General features: G+C 48.8%; 1 protein-coding gene across 1 annotated transcript in view; it reads right to left on the reverse strand.

Annotated features, from left to right (window-relative positions):
* LOC135805963 (uncharacterized) overlaps nucleotides 1-22,953 on the reverse strand; it is a 34,269-nt gene that overhangs the window by 2,529 nt on the left and 8,787 nt on the right. Inside the window, exons 6-18 of the mRNA XM_065320088.1 lie at nucleotides 14,127-14,227; nucleotides 13,673-13,767; nucleotides 11,026-11,056; nucleotides 10,066-10,150; nucleotides 9,664-9,714; nucleotides 9,203-9,339; nucleotides 8,832-8,956; nucleotides 8,489-8,561; nucleotides 8,169-8,203; nucleotides 2,291-2,405; nucleotides 1,505-1,645; nucleotides 987-1,112; nucleotides 119-270 (exon numbers count right to left, since the gene is read on the reverse strand). Of these exons, the coding sequence (XP_065176160.1) occupies nucleotides 119-270; nucleotides 987-1,112; nucleotides 1,505-1,645; nucleotides 2,291-2,405; nucleotides 8,169-8,203; nucleotides 8,489-8,561; nucleotides 8,832-8,956; nucleotides 9,203-9,339; nucleotides 9,664-9,714; nucleotides 10,066-10,150; nucleotides 11,026-11,056; nucleotides 13,673-13,767; nucleotides 14,127-14,227 (1,267 nt within the window). The remainder of the gene's footprint in view (nucleotides 1-118; nucleotides 271-986; nucleotides 1,113-1,504; nucleotides 1,646-2,290; nucleotides 2,406-8,168; nucleotides 8,204-8,488; nucleotides 8,562-8,831; nucleotides 8,957-9,202; nucleotides 9,340-9,663; nucleotides 9,715-10,065; nucleotides 10,151-11,025; nucleotides 11,057-13,672; nucleotides 13,768-14,126; nucleotides 14,228-22,953) is intronic.

A 22,953-nucleotide genomic window follows, 5' to 3' on the forward strand; every position in this document is an offset into this window, starting at 1 on the left:
GGCAGAAGAGCCAACAAAAGGCAACTCATTATTATTATTAGAATGTATCGCAGTAAGAACAACTACACTTTGTGGGTCTGGATTTTTTAAATGCAGGAATGGCCAGTGTAGTACACACCTAAGGAATGTGTCGTAGCGATCTCTGAGCTTCATTGTCTCCTCCAACTGCCCGATAATTGGGTCGCCTTCTGGGACGGTGCCCTTTGAAACGAGAGTGGTCAGCTCTTCCCGTGACATACTACCAATGTTGATGTTCTTGACCGAAATGATCTGTACCGTGAGTCAGCAGGCATGCACATGCACATACATTCAGCAGGCATGCACATGCACATACATTCAACGGGCATGCATATGCACATACAGTCAGCGGGCATGCATATGTTAACACAGCCAACAGCAGCATGTACAGTCAGGCATGCGCATGCACATGCACATGTTAACACAGCCCACAGCAGCATGTACAGTCAGGCATGCGCATGCACATGCACATGTTAACACAGCCCAACAGCAGCAGCAGCAGTTTGTCATGGACTGAAACCATACTGAAATGCTTGAGAGAAAACCATGCTAAGTAAGTGCAGTCCAGACCATGACCGCCGCACTCTGCTATAATGGTATGGTACTATCGCCATCATGGGAGGTGCAAGCCTGTGCATAAGTGTGCTGAACGTTGCACAAGCATTACATCAATCATGATGCATTTGTGTGAGAACTCGCACTGGGTGGATCCTGGTCCACAGTCGGTTTGACTACACTTGTATCCATATTATGCTACTATTGAAGTTTTATTTTACATCGCAAACCAAACGCGCATTGATGCCCAATATTATGATGGCGGTGTGTGCAGTGCTAGGACTGCATAGCGCCCGGTGATATTTTATTCATGAGGTTGGATTTCTTTGGCCAGTACTGTAGTTATCGGTGATTGCTGGACTGATCAGTGCATACCAGAAACGCACGCAGTCCACTATCCTGGCTAGTCTTACCTGCTCGCGGACAGGGAACTCCATTTCCGTCGCCTGCGCACCAGAGCCTTCTTTCTCCGTACGAGCCGGTACGTCAAAACGGAACCGGTACACGCGGTCTGTAATATCCACGGGCTGGACGCCCTCCTGCACATGCACATGATAACAATGTGATTATAGCGATGCTGGCGTTAAACTATGCACAGCATGCTCAAGAGTATAATGATCTCACGAGTACCATTGTCAATCTGGGTCTAGCCCGGGGGTTGTGTTTGTAACCATTGTACCAGGGTGCCAGGGTGCAGGTAGCACACAAGACAAAGCACAAGCACATAACCAAACCGACAGGGTACCACGAGTTTAGGGAGTGGCCATGAAGCTGACGTCCACGCGATCTTACCTCTCTAAGTCATACACAAGAGAGGAAGATAACGAGCACCTCTTAATGGGTTCACATCTCAGGCCCTGAGCACAGAGATTGCAAGTGTACACTTTCTCAGAGTCTAAGCGTGGCGACGGCACCAGTAGTGAGTACTCACATCCTCATGGTCATACAGCTCCCACGCATCCAGGAACGTGTGGTTGAGCATAAAGTCAAGCTTGCGAGCTGTCATATTCTTGATGCTGTACTTGGAAGTTTGCTGGCGGTAGTAGTACAGGAAGATTGACCCGTCGTGCATCTAGATCATAACAGAGGAACACCAGAAGACACACGGTGAGAAAGCAGTGGCCCGGCAGCGCCACCTCCAGCCTACCTTCTACAGTCCAGCAGTTGTCACGCTGGTATCAGTACTGCATGCACACAGATATAGCAGGCCCGTCGCACCGACTTTGAAGGTGGGGTGGCCATGGAAGGGGGGGGGGGTCCGGGGGCCCCAATTTTTCAAAAATTGAAGCCAATTGCAAGCATTTCCACAATTTTCCAGGCATTTGGTGCCATTTCAGTGTAACTGCAATAAAAGACTTTTTGATTCTGCAAAAAACACTATCGGGGACAAGGATTCTTCATTATTTGCCACATTTGCGCTGAGCAGCAATCATCGCGCTTTGTTGCAGTGTGCTCCAAAAAAAGAAGAAAAAAAAGAAAAAAAGGCCGAAAAAGTGGGGCGGCCTCAGGCTGCGACGGCCTAGCATAGTAATCATTGGTAAGCCCATACCTTCACTGGAGAAGGGAGTATCCAAAGATGCTTAGAATGTGCCACTGAATATATGTACATGTACTCTCAAACCTTACTCCAGCACAAAAACACCCAATTGGCAATTTATGATATTCTTAATTCACTGTCTGCACAGTCTGCACAGTCTGCATACCCATGCATACCTACCTTGACCTCATGTGCGTGATGTCGCTTTTGTACGTGAGAAATAGACACTTCCACACCCATCTCCACAGCATACGGTATCGGAGCACTCTCATCGCCAATTCCAAGACCAGGCAACCTAGAAGATTGAAACAGAACAGGCATGTGCAAAGACAGTTGACAAATGCCTCATTTCTCGTTGGCTGACGTAGGAAAGAAACGAGAAATGTAGTTCTTTTTTGTCTTTCTTTTGCATGACGTAACATTTGCTGCTCGCAAATGCGAGATATTAGGAGCATGCGCTCCGGCTGCGGCATTCTTTTTCTTCTTGCTTTGCAAGTGTAGTGTATTTCTCATCCCGTTTTATTTTTCAACGTACTTTCAGGATCCTTTTTAGGAACATGCCTCCCCGAAAAAGGACCCGCCGTGCTGCAAGCGCAGAACCCGCACGACTGCAGGCTGACGCGCAGCAGAACGATGCGGCGGCGGCACGCCTGGAGGAGCAGGCAACTCGCATCAGGCTGCTCGAGGCCCAAATCGAGCTCGAAAGGGCCAGGGCCCCGGAATCCCCACGCGGCAGAGGTCGCAGACGGAGACGTTCTCCGTCATCGTCGTCGTCGTCGCCGTCGTCGTCGTCATCTAGATCATCGTCGAGTGCCAGCAGTGCATCGCGGTCACCCAGCCCCAGGAGCCGGAGATCCAGGTCCAAAAAATTCAAAAAATCAAAAAGTTCCGGCAGGAAGGCTCGCCGTCATCGCCATCACTCGAGTGCTACGTCAACGGGCCCCAGTAAATGGAGGAACGTGGCGTATGAACACCAGCACTCAGTCAACGCCCGGCTCCAGGAGCGCCTGGAGAAAGTGCGGAGGGCACTAAAATCCGACCGGCTGAGGAGCGCAACGAAAAACCTAAAGAAAGGTGAGGACATTCTAGAGGACAGGCAAGAGTGGCTCGCCGTCGCCGATACCCATGGGGTAGAGGTGGCGAACAAATTTGTGGAGGGAGGGGGAATCCTCAGCATTGTGACCTCCGCCGAAAAGAGCAAGAGACTGAATGCGGCCGTGCAGTCCGTGGCCATGCAGCGGCCCTTTCGGGGGGGGGGGCGTCCCATCCAGGTTCGGCAGGGGCGGGGTGGTCACCCCTAAAGCAGCCGCACGAGGGGCTGAGCAGCCACCACAACAGCAGTCACCTTCTGGGCCCAGCGAGGCACCAAGGACGCAACCGGGGAGAAACCCCATCCAGCCTGGCCCCAAAGTCTGCTTCTGTTGCGGCGAGCCAGGCCACTTCATCAATTTCTGCCAGAAGCCAGCCGCTCAGAAATACTCTGAGGGCTGTGCGGACGGACTCCCCCCTGATGTAATAGATGATGAAGTGTATTCGGTGCTGAGTGTTGTTGACGAGGGGTGCGTGGCAGGCTTGTGTGAATCTGACGATCAAGGGGAACTAGAGGGGCAAGGGGTGGTGGTGGGCAGTTTAGCTAGGTGCAAGCCATTTTGGGAAACTATGGGGGCATCCGAATTTGTGCTAAGGATCATTTGTGAAGGGTATCTACTCCCGTTCGTGCAGCTACCAAGGCCGAAAACTGCAAAAAATCACAGTAGCGTTCAGTGCCAATTTGATTTTGTCACAGATTCAATTAGAGACTTGATGGAAAGAGGGTGCATAAAGGAGGTCAAGAGTGAGGAGGCAATGATTTGCAGCCCTTTAGGCGTGGTAAATAATGGAAAAAAGTTAAGACTCATTTTGGATTTGAGGTACGTCAATACTTATCTGGCGAAATTTAAATTCAAAATGGAAGACCTGAAAACAGTCGCAAGAGTCTACGAAAAGGGCGACTACGTGATTACTTTTGACCTGAAAAGCGGGTACCACCACATTGAAATTGCACAGGAGCATCAAAAGTACTTGGGGTTTAAGTGGTTTAATGCGGAGGGAACTATCACAACCTATGTATTTTGCGTGTTACCGTTTGGCCTCTCCACGGCTCCTTATGTTTTCACAAAAGTGACACGTGTTTTACTGCGGCGTTGGAGGGAGTTGGGCATAAGATGTCAGCTCTACATGGACGACGGGTCTGGTGGGCACTCTACTGTCGAAGGGGCAAAGGTGGTGGCAAAACAGATGAAAGCTGACCTCTTGAGAGCTGGGTTTGTGCCCAATGAACAAAAATCCCAGTGGGAGCCATCACAAACGGTCGAAATGCTAGGCATGCGCATTGACCTCAAAGAGGGTCGAATTTTTGCGACAGAGCGCAGAGTGGCGAGGCTTAAAGAGTGCCTAGCACGGCTGAGCGGTCTAGCAGCGCCACCCGCGAGGGAAGTGGCGAGGCTAGCCGGCTTCCTGTTGTCTATGTCGCTTGCGCTCGGGCCAATTTGCCGTCTGCGTACCAGGGCATTCTACAGCATGATATTGTCTAGGAGTTCTTGGTACGCCCCAGTGAAATGGCCGGATGCGGCAAGGTGCGACTTGGAATTTTGGAGCACGGTTTTTGAAGACTGGCACGGCCAACCATTTTGGAAAAACTGCCCAAAGGCAACGGTCCTGACCTGGTCCGATGCGAGCGACTCTGGCTGGGGCGGATTTTTAGTAGACGGCAGTGCAGTCGAGGTAGCCAGAGGAGAGTGGTCCAATGAGATTTTGAATGACCGAAGAAGCTCCACGTGGAGAGAATTGAGAGCAATCGCGTTGGTGCTTGAATCATTAGCACACAAACTAGAAGGAGGTATCTGCATTCACAGAAGCGATAACCAGGCAGCTGTGCACATTATCCAGGTGGGCAGCAGAAGGGAGCATTTGCAAAGGGAGGCCATGCGAATCCTCCAGGTGTGCATGAAACACGGAATCCGCCTGATTGCCGAATGGGTTCCCAGAGAACAAAATGAATTGGCGGACTACTATTCGAAAATAGTTGACACAGATGATTGGCGGCTAAACCCGGCTGTTTTTGAACAAATCGAGCGTGTGTGGGGTCCCCATACGCTAGATTGCTTTGCGAGTCTGAGGACGAAATAGTTAAAGCGTTTCTGTTCAAGGTGGTGGAATCCGGGATGTTATGCGATCGATGCCTTTACGGTTGATTGGTCAATGGAAACGGTGTGGCTTACACCTCCGTTCCACCTAATACCCAGAGTTTTGAGTATGTTAAAAATGTGCTGCGGCCATGGCACACTGGTTGTGCCTAAGTGGGTGTCAGCGGATTGGTGGCCAAAATTACATGGGAGGCAAAGCTGGAAACCATTTGTAAAAGGAGTTTTGGTGCTACCCCATGATGAAAACACATTTCTGGAAGGTACCTGCCCTTACAACTTGCTGGGGGGCAAGCAATATTATTCAGAAATGCTGGCTTTAAGAGTGTGCATGAAGAATAACTGTTGCTGATTTGCGTACTGACACGATTGCTGTGGTTTTGTGGCGCGAGCACATGTGAGTGCACGGTGCACGAGGCATTGTCCTATGTTGGTGTTCAGGGAACACCATTGCCTGCAGGGCAGGAGGCAGATGCTGCTGACAATGTCATAATCCGCAGGGCGGATGGATGCTGCTGCTGGTGATGCCGATGACGATGTTGTAGCCCACAGGGCTGGCAGACGCTGCTGCTGCTGATGCCGTTGTATAATGCTCTTCAAGTGATGCTGATAGCTGCTGCAGATGCTGAAGCCGACGCTAATGCTGATGACTCTGTTGACAGGCGCCTCACGTTATGATCTTGTGTTCATGCCTAGAGCTGAGGGCGGTTCAAGTGGAGCCAACCCAGGAGCTCGTGAACTTGGCCTATCCAGGAAGATTCCAGAAGTCATGTTGGCGAGTAGGGCACCGGGAACAGTGACCAAGTATTTGTCGACATTTCAGCGCTGGCAAGAGTGGGCTAGCAGTCAAGAGATCCCGAGCGTACCAGCCGAGTCTTGGCACATATGTTTGTATGTCGTGAAGCTGCTCCAGGAGGCACGGACAGCGTCACCAATAACATCCGCTATTTGCGCGTTGGCCTGGTCGCACAAGGTGCGAGGCCTACCGGACCCCACAGACAACGCACAGGTTCGGAACCTAGTCCAGGCCGCCAAACGACTGCTGGCGGCGCCGAAGAACCGGAAGAGGCCGATGACGAAGCAGATGCTAAACCAAGTTGCTACCAGGCTCTTGAGCAATGAATCACTGCAGAACTTGCAGACAGCGACTCTGATGACCGTTGGCTTCGCAGGGCTCTTGCGGTGGAACGACTTGTCAAACATATACGTCGACGAGATCGAAATCAAGGAAGATTACATGGCACTATTTCTCGAAGTGAGAAAAAATGATCAACTGCGCCAAGGTAACTGGGTGCTGCTGTCAAGATGGCATGGAGCAGTATGCCCAGTGGCTCTAACAGAGTGACTGCTGTCTAGAGGTGGCTACGAAGGCCACCAGAAGTTGTTCGGCTGTATTCGGCAAGGAAACGCTAGTCAAGTTGTCCGGGACCAGATGTCTTACAGCCGTGCCCGAGAGCTGATCCAGGACGCGCTGTGCCAAGCGAACTTCAACCCAAGCGCATTTGGGCTGCATAGCCTGCGTTCTGGGGGAGCATCGGTGGCCGCGGCAGCAGGAGTCCCGGATAGACTGATCTAACGTCAGGGCGGCTGGAGAAGCGAAACATCCATGCGGATGTACTTCAAGGAGTCACTCTCAGCAATGCTCTCAGTGTCAAGGGCACTGGCCATCCATTAGCTATGCTTTGCTGCTCTTGCTGTTGCTGCTGTCCCCGCAGAGGCTGTTTGTTGTTGCTGTGTGCGTGTGTACGTGGGTGTGCATGTGACTGAGGTGTGTTAGGGGTGGGAGCACGTATGGTGTGGCTGCACACAGGAGTGAGAAAGAGAGTAAAAAAGAAATGCCTCATTTCTCGTTGGCTGACGTAGGAAAGAAACGAGAAATGTAGTTCTTTTTTGTCTTTCTTTTGCATGACGTAACATTTGCTGCTCGCAAATGCGAGATATTAGGAGCATGCGCTCCGGCTGCGGCATTCTTTTTCTTCTTGCTTTGCAAGTGTAGTGCCCATGCCCGCCCGCCCTAGTGAATGGTTATTTTGTTGAGTCGTTTGGATATTTCCGTAGCACACCGCTGGCGGTGTGCTCAGATTGCAGACTGCACTAATTTCGATGATGTAGTTGAGTTGCTTTTTTAAAGCTGTTTACTATTGTCGCCGTGAGTTGACAATACACTTGCTTGCTGTTGCTGCTGTCCCCGTTTTCTTCTTGCTGTTGCTGCTGTCCCCGCAGAGGCTGTTTGTTGTTGCTGTGTGCGTGTGTACGTGGGTGTGCATGTGACTGAGGTGTGTTAGGGGTGGGAGCACGTATGGTGTGGCTGCACACAGGAGTGAGAAAGAGAGTAAAAAAGAAGTGAACCTTGACTGTACCACTTCCTCCCATGCCAATGCAGCACATATCTACCAAAGGCCCGATTTCCAACTTGAAGAAAACACGACCATCGTGAAACGCACAAAGATACCAGAAACAAAGTACATGTTTCTAAGTTCGCAAGTCAGCAGTAGATCCCTTCCGCCGATATTACGGAACCTGTCTGTCTGTCTCTCTCTCTCTCTCTCTCTCTCTCTCTCTCTCTCTCTCTCTCTCTCTCTCTCTCTCTCTCTCTCTCTCTCTCTCTCTCTGTCTGTCTGTCTCTGTCTCTGTCTCTATCTCTGTCTGTCTGTCTGTCTGTCTGTCTGTCTGTCTGTCTCTCTCTCTCTCTCTCTCTCTCTCTCTCTCTCTCTCTCCCTCTCCTTCTCGCTCACGTCCTCTCTCTTCTTTCCAACCCCCCCCCCCATACACACACACGACGATGAATGGGCATACATGCCTGTTTGCACTCAGTGTCCACAACAACATGATGAGTTAAGCACGTCAGCAGCAAGTCTAATCTAGGCTATACGTACGAGCCTTCTCCCAGGAATATCTTCTCGTTCATAACCTGCAGCAACAGATACCACATCAGCAGGAAAGAGGCGACCAGACAGTGTCACAAACATAGCTCAGCAAATCAGTCTTTGACACGACCATTGACCCTGTATTGAGTTCTCACACACTACCAAGGGAACTTCTGAAGACCCCCCCCCCCCCCCCCATCCTCCTCCCTCTCCCCTCCCCCTGTTACTGACACAGGATCAGCCGTCACCCAATTATGCAACCTTGAAAAGCGACAGTACCGGCAGTCAGTGACACTACAGATGAATAGTATGCGATTGGCCGCACCAACCTGCAGAGTACCCTGCTCCAGTGTTAGTCCAGTGGTGTTCTCGAAGAGGACAGCTGCCAGGGGATTTCCCTTCCTGTACAGTGCAAGACACAACAGGAGGAATGAATGGTAATCGAGCTCCACATTCTCCGGCAACCTGACATGCATGGCGGTATGTTCAAAATGAACACCGTCTTGGTAATACATGCAGTTGTTTATATTGCTCATGAACACATAACAGTAACAAAATTTGTGGTTACCAGAGTAAACTACAGGCAGCAACTATCTAAAATAGCTCATCATGTTGTATAACACTGGTGTCACTGAGCGCGTATAACTCCACAGACGGCAACGAAACGATTACCTGACAGAGTCGTCGTAGATAGTGACCAGCTGCCCCTCAAGCTCAGCCTGCATGAGCGGCACAATGGCCGTCTGGTTACGCTTGGCACTGACAGAGCTCTTGATCGGGTAGTAGGACAGTCCATCCTAATTGTGAAGACCATGATTGCACAGAGTATCAAAGTGAAATGCTTGCAGGTAACTAGCTTACAACAGAAATTCTAGTTTACTAGCCATGGTATGTTTACAAACCTCAAGATTTACATCAAACTGCCTAATGTTTGCGACATACCGAATTATGTTCCATGCACAAAACAACAGGAATCAGACAATTTTAGAAAACAAAAGCACTCTGCTGACTATTGACAATCACTACTCTTTGAGTATACATACCTGCTGTGCCATAATGAACTTGCGCTTCATCATCTCTGAGTCATACTCCGAACTGGCAGTGGCATGTTTAGTTGCTCTCCGATCCAGACGCAGACAGGAGCCACTTGTGATGTTGTAATCGGCAAGCGAGCGTCCATCTTGACATGCACCAGGGAGAGAGAAGCAGCAGGAGAGAAGCATTAAAACAAAACCAAAAGAGAAAGTGACACTGAGATAGCCAGTCACGGTTGGTAGATAGGGCGGGAAAGCTTGGCAAACGTTTCCCCGGCTACATGACAGTTTATCATTGCATAAACAGTACCTAAGGGCTGTATGCATGCATTGCATGCTATTGCCACACCATTGACGCGCCATAGCTGTGTTGAGGTGCATGTAGATGGCAGAGACTTGACAAGCAAATAAGGCACACATCCTTCTACGGAAAATCTGAAGCAAACTTCTGAAGCAAATCGTGAACAGACCTCCAACTTCCTTGCCGGCATAAATCAAACGCTGCTCAAACACGGGAATGCCTGTGATGAATAGAAACACACACACACACACACACACACACAAACACACACACACACACACACACACACACACACACACGGATACACAAACAAGAGCACAAACATGTGTGCATACACACACGAGCGCATACACACAACGTAGCACAATACACAGATAGAAATGGGGTACCCAAGCTGCCAACAAACAGTCAACTTTCAAAACTACATAACAGGAAAGGATGACAACTGTCCAAGTCTCTAATTCAAGCAAAAGTCATGTCCACTTTCATAGAAATAGGCTCATGCACTCAAACTGGTGTGTGCACGATTTCATGCACTCAAACTGGTGTGTGCAAGATTATCAAACCATACCTTTCAGACGGGTTATCTCCTGTTTCAAGGCAAAGATCGAATCTCCAGGATGAACGTTGACACTGTATGAGCCACCACGACCTTCCTGCAATACATTAACCCAGGCACATTAACCCAGATACATTAATTAACCCACGGATACACTCACCCAGATTAACCCAGACAAATTGACCCAGATGCATGGGCACAACACTGTTACCAGGATACAGTTTGAGCTATGCCTGCCTTTATCTGAGCTTAGCTGTTTCATGACACTAGCTGATGATGCATGCGCATTACCTCATGGGAATTACCTCATAGGGATTACCTCGTGGAGATAGCTTCATGGGGATTGCCTGATGGGGATTGCCTGATGGGGATTGCCTGATGGGGATTGCCTGATGGGGATTGCCTGATGGGGATTGCCTGATGGGGATTGCCTGATGGGGATTGCCTGATGGGGATGCCTGATGGGGATTGCCTGATGGGGATTGCCTGATGCGGATTGCCTGATGGGGATTGCCTGATGGGGATTGCCTGATGTGGGGCAGGTAAGGGAGTGTGCTGATATCTAGGCTAACAGCAAGCCAACAGTGAAAGGCTAACAGCAAGCCAACAGTGAAGTTGCAAGGAGCCGCAGATCATCTAGCAGTTGCCAAATAACGTAATCAGGGAGCGGAATTGTGCATGAGCCACTAGGGTGCTAGTACTAGCAGAACAGTGACACTACCAATTAGTAGACGTGTGTGTTGCCATGCACTGTCATGCACTGCCATGCACTGCCATGCACTGCCATGCACTGCCATGCACTGCCATGCCCTGCCATGCCCTGCCATGCCCTGCCATGCACTGCCATGCACTGCCATGCCCTGCCATGCCCTGCCATGCCCTGCCATGCCCTGCCATGCACTGCCATGCACTGCCATGCACTGCCATGCACTGTCAGAGACTAGGAGTGTACTGAGTGTAGTCTGTGCTTACCACTGGTCGGATTTCCAGTGACATTCTTCCTCTACACAATTGGAGAAAGAAAACACACAGGCACGCACACACATACACACACACACACACACACACACACACACACACACACACACACACACACCAGCCAACAGTCGGCTAAGTTTCAGTATTTTGTTCATGGTATCCTTCGTCTTATTCTCCATTCTCTACTTCCAGACTGATCGTTTGCTGTGCATAAACACTGTCACACATATACACTCATACATCGGTTATCCCAGCTTGTCCGGACCCCGAAGTTACAGGCACTTATTATTATTATTATTATTATTATTATTATTATTATTATTATTATTATTATTATTATTATTATTATTATTACGCACACACTCATGGCCAAGGCCAATCAAGGAGGAGGTGAGGGCGATTATAGCCAGCCATGGCAAAACTTTGACAAGAAGAAAAAAAGAAGAAGAAAGAAAAACAAGTGCAAATCACAATAAAAGAAGAGATTGGGCTGCAAATCAAGTTGCATTATTAGGTTTACGGGAAATGGTCTGAGAGATCACGAACAAAGGCAGAAATGTTTTCACATGATTGCATTTTTTGGGGAAGCGAGTCCCAGAGACAATAGCTAATGAAAACAGGCGAGCGACTCATTGAGTTATTTCTTGAAATAGGGAATCTTAGTTTATTACGACTTGACGAAGAGGAGTTAAACCAGTTAAGCGCATTTTGAATATGCATTGGGGCCTTCAGCAGTTTAATCTGATGGACTACAGCAGAGTCTGTTAATTATGGTTTGTAAAGGACAAGTTTTGCATTGGGAATACAGAATTGTTTATTGGGTGTCAAGTGGGAAACGAAATATCGCTCTCAAAATCCTGCGATGCATTAGTTCAAGCCGCGTAAGCATTCCTGCTCCAGCACTGCACCACACAATGCTACAGTATAAAATTATGGGTAAGATATAGGAGGCGTAAAAAGCCCGGCGACATACTAGTGGTAAATGGCTCATGTGACTGTATAGAACACCAACAGCCGAACTTGTCCGGCGCTCGAGATACTCCAGATGGTGGGACCAACTCATGCCCGAGTCAAAGATGACTCCAAGGTGTTTGTGGTGGCTAACAATTGGGATGGGCGTCCGGTCGTCAGGGAAGTGGATAACGCGGATGAGGTGGAATGCACAATATGACAGTCTTTCCAGCATTAGGTCGAAATTTCCAGAGACGCATCCAACCACTGAGCGAATTTCCGACTGCAAAGAATTACACGCCATGGGCAGGGAAAGTTCAGATGCCACAAGAGTAGTATCATCGGCGTACAGGGAGGTATTTGGAACGCGATTTAAGTCATTTACATAGAGCAAGAAGAGAAGAGGACCAAGTATTGAGCCCTGTGGCACACCGGAACATACTTCGAGCGGTTGGGACAGCGAATCTGACACCCTGACCTGTTGGACTCGGCAGGATAGGTAGCTTTCGAGCCACCGCAGAACATTGCCACCGATGTTAAAGGAGGCAACTTTGGCCAACAAATCACGGTGCCACACTGTATCAAAGGCCTTTGATAGGTCGAAGAAACAAACTAGGCTGAAGTAGTGCTGATGTCTGCGTTCCAACAGGTTCTGAGTAAAGCGTGCAAGTTGCCACGCGGTAGAATCTCCTTTGCGGAATCCAGACTGGGCTGGAGATAGTAGAGGGTTTAGGCCAAGTAAAAAAAAATCCTAGTTTATCGTCCCCGCCCGCCCCATTTTTCGAGGCCGCCCGGAATTTATTTTTATTTTTTAAATCTAGAATTTTGCCAAAAAGCTTGATTTTTTACGTCGGCTAAGGCTTGAAAACACAGCTTCGTCTTGGGGTTTGTGTCTTATGAGTGGAGTGACAATCTGTCGATCCAAAGATTTTGCATGTAATTGTTTATGTACATATAACTGTTATAGCATTGTGTATTCCATACACTACCACTATTCTGTTGCAGATTGTTGCACATGATGTGTCATTGTTTACCAAGAACTATACTAGTCTGTAGCACATCAAAAAAATAAAAAATAAAAATAAAATCTGCCCTCCCTCCCCGATTTTTGTGAAAAAAGGACGATAAACTGGGATTTTATTTTACTTGGCCTTACATGGGCATACAACTGGTCGTACATGACGCGCTCACACAGTTTCGATATTGCAGAAAGGAGGGAAATGGGACGGTAATTTGTTGGATTGGATTTGCTGCCCTTATTTTTGTAAATGGGGACAAGAACGGAGCGTTTCCAGACAGATGGAAAAACACCAGATGAGAAGGACAGATTAAAAATTAAACTCAATGGATCGCAGATTGACGGACCAAGGATCTTTAGGATTTCGTTTGTGATACCACTTCAGTCTACCCAGCACCCTTTGGGCAAGTTTTAGTGGACATATTACTACTCTTTTGCCACTTTTCGTGAAAATAGTGACGTCATATGCTATTTATGGCCTTTCCCCATAAAAAAATGTATGTGATTCGGAGTTGCGGACATTCCGAAGTTACGGGTAGTGCCCGGTCGCGGACCGCCCGGATAAGCGAGGTATGAGTGTAACAATATGGCATGTCTGTAGTTCTCATACGTGCATGGGCATCGACCACTCTTCCCATACAGGAGGATGGAAAAATCTCTGCAACAACTTACGCTGAACTCGCTCCACCCTTCTTGCTGCTGCTGGCTTGCACAATCTTGGGATTGCCAACAACTAGAGTGAGACCAATGTCATTCCAGTCTTCTTCCTGTTACAGTCAGCAACATGTTCATGTTCAAAACGAGAATTTTAAGTTAAGACAATCATGATGCTGTAGACGGAGTGACGCTCTCACGGTGTACTGAAGCTAATAGCCAGTGGCCTCGACTCACGCACTTGTAGCACATTAGATTTATTCCACTGTACCAGTTTCTTGTTTCTCTGTCAAGCTAGGGATGAACTCATTGGTAAGTGTAAGAAGATGAACAGGTGCTACCCACTGGTTGTATGATAACATGATGTCTAGCAGTACAGATTACCAATGCACAATGACCTGACTGTGATGCTAGGGACTGGTGAATCATACGGATAGACTGAAAAGTTGACCTAGGCCGGCCAGCTGACTACCTGCGTATTCTTGACGATGGCCAGACCATCCAGGCGGAATCGACCACTCTCGTCAAGGAACATAAGCCGATACGAACTTTTCCACTCGGCAACATGAAGTCCTGTACAAGTTCACAACAATGCATTGCCAGATCACACAGATGAGACACTGTAAACTGCCTAATGTTTGCGACGCCTTAAAGTTTGCGACGTATTAATGTTTGCTAGATTTGCGAGAAGAGCGCAACGCGAATATTAACCATCGTGAAATCAAACTTCAACAGTGGGTGTGTGTGTGTGTGTGTGTGTGACCACAGTGATTCACGAAAATTTGCTATCGTAAACTCGTTGGTTCTGAGAAATCGCGAAAAATTCTTGATGCGAATATTAGGCAGTTTACAGTAGTCAGAAGACAATCATGCAATCATGCAATCATGCAATCATGCAATCATGCAATCATGCAATCATGTAGAGGCGTTGGACACGCTACGGTCACTACAGTATTGCTAGGGTCACTACGGTATTGCTAGGGTCACTACGGTATTGCTACGGTGACTACGGTATTGCTACGGTGACTACGGTATTGCTAGGGTCACTACGGTATTGCTAGGGTCACTACGGTATTGCTAGGGTCACTACGGTATTGCTAGGGTCACTACGGTATTGCTACGGTGACTACGGTATTGCTACGATGACTACGGTATTGCTAGGGTCACTACGGTATTGCTACGGTGACTACGGTATTGCTAGGGTCACTACGGTATTGCTACGGTGACTACGGTATTGCTTGGGTCACTACGGTATTGCTAGGGTCACTACGGTATTGCTACGGTGACTACGGTATTGCTACGATGACTACGGTATTGCTACGGTCACTACGGTATTGCTACGATGACTACGGTATTGCTAGGGTCACTACGGTATTGCTACGGTGACTACGGTATTGCTAGGGTCACTACGGTATTGCTACGGTGACTACGGTATTGCTAGGGTCACTACGGTATTGCTAGGGTCACTACGGTATTGCTACGGTCACTACGGTATTGCTAGGGTCACTACGGTATTGCTACGGTGACTACGGTATTGCTAGGGTCACTACGGTATTGCTACGGTGACTACGGTATTGCTAGGGTCACTACGGTATTGCTAGGGTCACTACGGTATTGCTACGGTGACTACGGTATTGCTACGGTCACTACGGTATTGCTAGGGTCACTACGGTATTGCTACGGTCACTACGGTATTGCTACGGTGACTACGGTATTGCTACGGTCACTACGGTATTGCTACGGTGACTACGGTATTGCTAGGGTCACTACGGTATTGCTACGGTCACTACAGTATTGCTAGGGTCACTACGGTATTGCTAGGGTCACTACGGTATTGCTACGGTGACTACGGTATTGCTACGGTCACTACGGTATTGCTAGGGTCACTACGGTATTGCTAGGGTCACTACGGTATTGCTACGGTGACTACGGTATTGCTACGGTCACTACGGTATTGCTAGGGTCACTACGGTATTGCTACGGTGACTACGGTATTGCTACGGTCACTACGGTATTGCTAGGGTCACTACGGTATTGCTACGGTGACTACGGTATTGCTAGGGTCACTACGGTATTGCTAGGGTCACTACGGTATTGCTAGGGTCACTACGGTATTGCTAGGGTCACTACGGTATTGCTAGGGTCACTACGGTATTGCTACGGTGACTACGGTATTGCTAGGGTCACTACGGTATTGCTAGGGTCACTACGGTATTGCTACGGTGACTACGGTATTGCTAGGGTCACTACGGTATTGCTAGGGTCACTACGGTATTGCTACGGTGACTACGGTATTGCTACGGTCACTACGGTATTGCTAGGGTCACTACGGTATTGCTAGGGTCACTACGGTATTGCTACGGTGACTACGGTATTGCTACGGTGACTACGGTATTGCTAGGGTCACTACGGTATTGCTACGGTGACTACGGTATTGCTACGGTGACTACGGTATTGCTAGGGTCACTACGGTATTGCTACGGTGACTACGGTATTGCTATGGTCACTACGGTATTGCTAGGGTCACTACGGTATTGCTAGGGTCACTACGGTTTGCTAGGGTCACTACGGTATTGCTACGGTGACTACGGTATTGCTACGGTCACTACGGTATTACTACGGTCACTACGGTATTGCTACGGTGACTACGGTATTGCTAGGGTGACTACGGTATTGCTAGGGTCACTACGGTATTGCTAGGGTCACTACGGTATTGCTACGGTGACTACGGTATTGCTATGGTGACTACGGTATTGCTAGGGTCACTACGGTATTGCTAGGGTCACTACGGTATTGCTAGGGTCACTACGGTATTGCTATGGTGACTACGGTATTGCTAGGGTCACTACGGTATTGCTACGGTGACTACGGTATTGCTAGGGTCACTACGGTATTGCTAGGGTCACTACGGTATTGCTAGGGTCACTACGGTATTGCTAGGGTCACTACGGTATTGCTAGGGTCACTACGGTATTGCTACGGTGACTACGGTATTGCTACGGTCACTACGGTATTGCTAGGGTCACTACGGTATTGCTACGGTGACTACGGTATTGCTAGGGTCACTACGGTATTGCTAGGGTCACTACGGTATTGCTACGGTCACTACGGTATTGCTAGGGTCACTACGGTATTGCTAGGGTCACTACGGTATTGCTAGGGTCACTACGGTATTGCTAGGGTCACTACGGTATTGCTAGGGTCACTACGGTATTGCTACGGTGACTACGGTATTGCTAGGGTCACTACGGTATTGCTAGGGTCACTACGGTATTGCTACGGTGACTACGGTATTGCTAGGGTCACTACGGTATTGCTAGGGTCACTACGGTATTGCTACGGTGACTACGGTATTGCTACGGTCACTACGGTATTGCTAGGGTCACTACGGTATTGCTAGGGTCACTACGGTATTGCTACGGTGACTACGGTATTGCTACGGTGACTACGGTATTGCTAGGGTCACTACGGTATTGCTACGGTGACTACGGTATTGCTATGGTCACTACGGTATTGCTAGGGTCACTACGGTATTGCTACGGTCACTACGGTATTGCTAGGGTCACTACGGTATTGCTACGGTCACTACGGTATTGCTACGGTGACTACGGTATTGCTAGGGTCACTACGGTATTGCTACGGTCACTACGGTATTGCTACGGTGACTACGGTATTGCTACGGTCACTACGGTATTGCTAGGGTCACTACGGTATTGCTACGGTGACTACGGTATTGCTACGGTCACTACGGTATTGCTAGGGTCACTACGGTATTGCTAGGGTCACTACGGTATTGCTACGGTGACTACGGTATTGCTACGGTCACTACGGTATTGCTAGGGTCACTACGGTATTGCTACGGTGACTACGGTATTGCTAGGGTCACTACGGTATTGCTAGGGTCACTACGGTATTGCTAGGGTCACTACGGTATTGCTAGGGTCACTACGGTATTGCTAGGGTCACTACGGTATTGCTACGGTGACTACGGTATTGCTAGGGTCACTACGGTATTGCTAGGGTCACTACGGTATTGCTACGGTGACTACGGTATTGCTAGGGTCACTACGGTATTGCTAGGGTCACTACGGTATTGCTACGGTGACTACGGTATTGCTACGGTCACTACGGTATTGCTAGGGTCACTACGGTATTGCTAATGTCACTATTTATTTATTTATTTATTCAACATCTCCTGGCCCGTCCGAAGACTGCCAATAAACATGAGAGGTCAGGTGATAGCCAACCACGGCAAGCTAAAAGGGAGAAAAAGAAAGATGCTGTCAGAGAGGGAAAGGAGATAGGGAGAGAAAAAGAAAGGGAGGCACATTAGTAATACATGGGATCACTTCGGATGAGACAGTGTGGAAAGCTGGACTTTGAATTTCCTGATATCCTGGCATGTCTTAATGCTAGTAGGCAGGTTAGACCAAAGGGAGTATGCTGAGAAGAAAGGGGATTTCAAAAACAGAGAGGAACTAGCTCGGGGCAGTGATAAGGCATTGCGTGTTGGTCTAGTGGTAACAAACCAGTTGTACTTGGCAATATGTTTCGGGACTTGGGCTAGGAAGATTTTTTGCACAAGGATACAAAGATGCTGCTGATGTCGGGCAAGAAGAGGGTGCGTGGAAGCAAGTTTATAAAGACAAAGGGAGGCAAATGTTTGGTCTTTTCGAAACAGAATTTTCAGAAGCAAGCGTTGATGTACTTCCAGTCTGTGGAGTAAAGTCTGAGACAACCCGCACCAAGCTATATCGCAATAGTCAAATATAGGCAAAATGTACGACTTAAAGAACAATTTTCTGCAGTTATCATTCAAGTGTTGGCAGTGGGGTTGTAGCATACCTAAGGACGCACTCGCACGCTTGCACACAGACTGGACTTGTGGAGACCAGGAGAGTTGGCGGTCGAGAATAACGCCCAGGTGCTTGTGCTCGTTAACAACTTTAATAGGTGTACTATTTAGACCAGGAAAATACAGAAGCTGAGTGGGGGGACTACGGTATTGCTACGGTGACTACGGTATTGCTACGGTGACTACGGTATTGCTAGGGTCACTACGGTATTGCTACGGTGACTACGGTATTGCTATGGTCACTACGGTATTGCTAGGGTCACTACGGTATTGCTAGGGTGACTACGGTATTGCTAGGGTCACTACGGTATTGCTAGGGTCACTACGGTATTGCTACGGTGACTACGGTATTGCTATGGTGACTACGGTATTGCTAGGGTCACTACGGTATTGCTAGGGTCACTACGGTATTGCTAGGGTCACTACGGTATTGCTATGGTGACTACGGTATTGCTAGGGTCACTACGGTATTGCTACGGTGACTACGGTATTGCTAGGGTCACTACGGTATTGCTAGGGTCACTACGGTATTGCTACGGTGACTACGGTATTGCTACGGTCACTACGGTATTGCTAGGGTCACTACGGTATTGCTACGGTGACTACGGTATTGCTAGGGTCACTACGGTATTGCTAGGGTCACTACGGTATTGCTAGGGTCACTACGGTATTGCTAGGGTCACTACGGTATTGCTAGGGTCACTACGGTATTGCTACGGTGACTACGGTATTGCTAGGGTCACTACGGTATTGCTAGGGTCACTACGGTATTGCTACGGTGACTACGGTATTGCTAAGGTCACTACGGTATTGCTAGGGTCACTACGGTATTGCTACGGTGACTACGGTATTGCTACGGTCACTACGGTATTGCTAGGGTCACTACGGTATTGCTAGGGTCACTACGGTATTGCTACGGTGACTACGGTATTGCTATGGTCACTACGGTATTGCTAGGGTCACTACGGTATTGCTAGGGTGACTACGGTATTGCTAGGGTCACTACGATATTGCTAGGGTCACTACGGTATTGCTACGGTGACTACGGTATTGCTACGGTGACTACGGTATTGCTATGGTGACTACGGTATTGCTAGGGTCACTACGGTATTGCTAGGGTCACTACGGTATTGCTAGGGTCACTACGGTATTGCTATGGTGACTACGGTATTGCTAGGGTCACTACGGTATTGCTACGGTGACTACGGTATTGCTAGGGTCACTACGGTATTGCTAGGGTCACTACGGTATTGCTACGGTGACTACGGTATTGCTAGGGTCACTACGGTATTGCTAGGGTCACTACGGTATTGCTACGGTGACTACGGTATTGCTAGGGTCACTACGGTATTGCTACGGTCACTACGGTATTGCTAGGGTCACTACGGTATTGCTACGGTGACTACGGTATTGCTACGGTGACTACGGTATTGCTAGGGTCACTACGGTATTGCTAGGGTCACTACGGTATTGCTACGGTGACTACGGTATTGCTAGGGTCACTACGGTATTGCTAGGGTCACTACGGTATTGCTAGGGTCACTACGGTATTGCTAGGGTCACTACGGTATTGCTAGGGTCACTACGGTATTGCTACGGTGACTACGGTATTGCTAGGGTCACTACGGTATTGCTAGGGTCACTACGGTATTGCTACGGTGACTACGGTATTGCTACGGTGACTACGGTATTGCTAGGGTCACTACGGTATTGCTACGGTGACTACGGTATTGCTACGGTGACTACGGTATTGCTAGGGTCACTACGGTATTGCTAGGGTCACTACGGTATTGCTACGGTGACTACGGTATTGCTAGGGTCACTACGGTATTGCTAGGGTCACTACGGTATTGCTAGGGTCACTACGGTATTGCTAGGGTCACTACGGTATTGCTAGGGTCACTACGGTATTGCTAGGGTCACTACGGTATTGCTAGGGTCACTACGGTATTGCTAGGGTCACTACGGTATTGCTAGGGTCACTACGGTATTGCTATGGTGACTACGGTATTGCTAGGGTCACTACGGTATTGCTACGGTGACTACGGTATTGCTAGGGTCACTACGGTATTGCTACGGTGACTACGGTATTGCTACGGTGACTACGGTATTGCTAGGGTCACTACGGTATTGCTAGGGTCACTACGGTATTGCTACGGTGACTACGGTATTGCTACGGTCACTACGGTATTGCTACGGTCACTACGGTATTGCTACGATGACTACGGTATTGCTAGGGTCACTACGGTATTGCTACGGTGACTACGGTATTGCTACGGTGACTACGGTATTGCTACGGTCACTACGGTATTGCTACGGTGACTACGGTATTGCTACGGTCACTACGGTATTGCTAGGGTCACTACGGTATTGCTAGGGTCACTACGGTATTGCTACGGTGACTACGGTATTGCTACGGTCACTACGGTATTGCTAGGGTCACTACGGTATTGCTACGGTGACTACGGTATTGCTAGGGTCACTACGGTATTGCTACGGTGACTACGGTATTGCTACGGTGACTACGGTATTGCTAGGGTCACTACGGTATTGCTAGGGTCACTACGGTATTGCTACGGTGACTACGGTATTGCTACGGTCACTACGGTATTGCTACGATGACTACGGTATTGCTAGGGTCACTACGGTATTGCTACGGTGACTACGGTATTGCTACGGTGACTACGGTATTGCTACGGTCACTACGGTATTGCTACGGTGACTACGGTATTGCTACGGTGACTACGGTATTGCTACGGTGACTACGGTATAGCTACGGTGACTACGATAGTGCTAGGGTCACTACGGTATTGCTAGGGTCACTACAGTATTGCTAGGGTCACTACGGTATTGCTACGGTGACTACGGTATTGCTAGGGTCACTACGGTATTGCTACGGTCACTACGGTATTGCTAGGGTCACTACGGTATTGCTAGGGTCACTACGGTATTGCTAGGGTCACTACGGTATTGCTACGGTGACTACGGTATTGCTACGGTCACTACGGTATTGCTACGGTGACTACGGTATTGCTAGGGTCACTACGGTATTGCTACGGTCACTACGGTATTGCTAGGGTCACTACGGTATTGCTAGGGTCACTACGGTATTGCTAGGGTCACTACGGTATTGCTACGGTGACTACGGTATTGCTACGGTCACTACGGTATTGCTACGGTCACTACGGTATTGCTACGGTGACTACGGTATTGCTAGGGTCACTACGGTATTGCTAGGGTCACTACGGTATTGCTACGGTGACTACGGTATTGCTACGGTGACTACGGTATTGCTACGGTCACTACGGTATTGCTACGGTGACTACGGTATTGCTACGGTCACTACGGTATTGCTAGGGTCACTACGGTATTGCTACGGTGACTACGGTATTGCTAGGGTCACTACGGTATTGCTAGGGTCACTACGGTATTGCTACGGTCACTACGGTATTGCTAGGGTCACTACGGTATTGCTACGGTGACTACGGTATTGCTAGGGTCACTACGGTATTGCTACGGTGACTACGGTATTGCTACGGTGACTACGATAGTGCTAGGGTCACTACGGTATTGCTAGGGTCACTACAGTATTGCTAGGGTCACTACGGTATTGCTACGGTGACTACGGTATTGCTAGGGTCACTACGGTATTGCTAGGGTCACTACGGTATTGCTACGGTGACTACGGTATTGCTAGGGTCACTACGGTATTGCTAGGGTCACTACGGTATTGCTACGATGACTACGGTATTGCTAGGGTCACTACGGTATTGCTACGGTGACTACGGTATTGCTAGGGTCACTACGGTATTGCTAGGGTCACTACGGTATTGCTACGGTGACTACGGTATTGCTACGGTCACTACGGTATTGCTAGGGTCACTACGGTATTGCTACGGTCACTATGGTATTGCTACGATGACTACGGTATTGCTAGGGTGACTACGGTATTGCTACGGTGACTACGGTATTGCTACGGTGACTACGGTATTGCTACGGTCACTACGGTATTGCTAGGGTCACTACGGTATTGCTAGGGTCACTACGGTATTGCTACGGTGACTACGGTATTGCTACGGTCACTACGGTATTGCTAGGGTCACTACGGTATTGCTACGGTGACTACGGTATTGCTAGGGTCACTACGGTATTGCTACGGTGACTACGGTATTGCTACGGTGACTACGGTATTGCTAGGGTCACTACGGTATTGCTAGGGTCACTACGGTATTGCTACGGTGACTACGGTATTGCTACGGTCACTACGGTATTGCTACGATGACTACGGTATTGCTAGGGTCACTACGGTATTGCTACGGTGACTACGGTATTGCTACGGTGACTACGGTATTGCTACGGTCACTACGGTATTGCTACGGTGACTACGGTATTGCTACGGTGACTACGGTATTGCTACGGTGACTACGGTATAGCTACGGTGACT

The sequence above is a fragment of the Sycon ciliatum genome, chromosome 1, assembly GCF_964019385.1.
Source record: "Sycon ciliatum chromosome 1, ocSycCili1.1, whole genome shotgun sequence".
In the NCBI taxonomy this organism is placed as follows: Eukaryota; Metazoa; Porifera; class Calcarea; order Leucosolenida; family Sycettidae; genus Sycon; species Sycon ciliatum.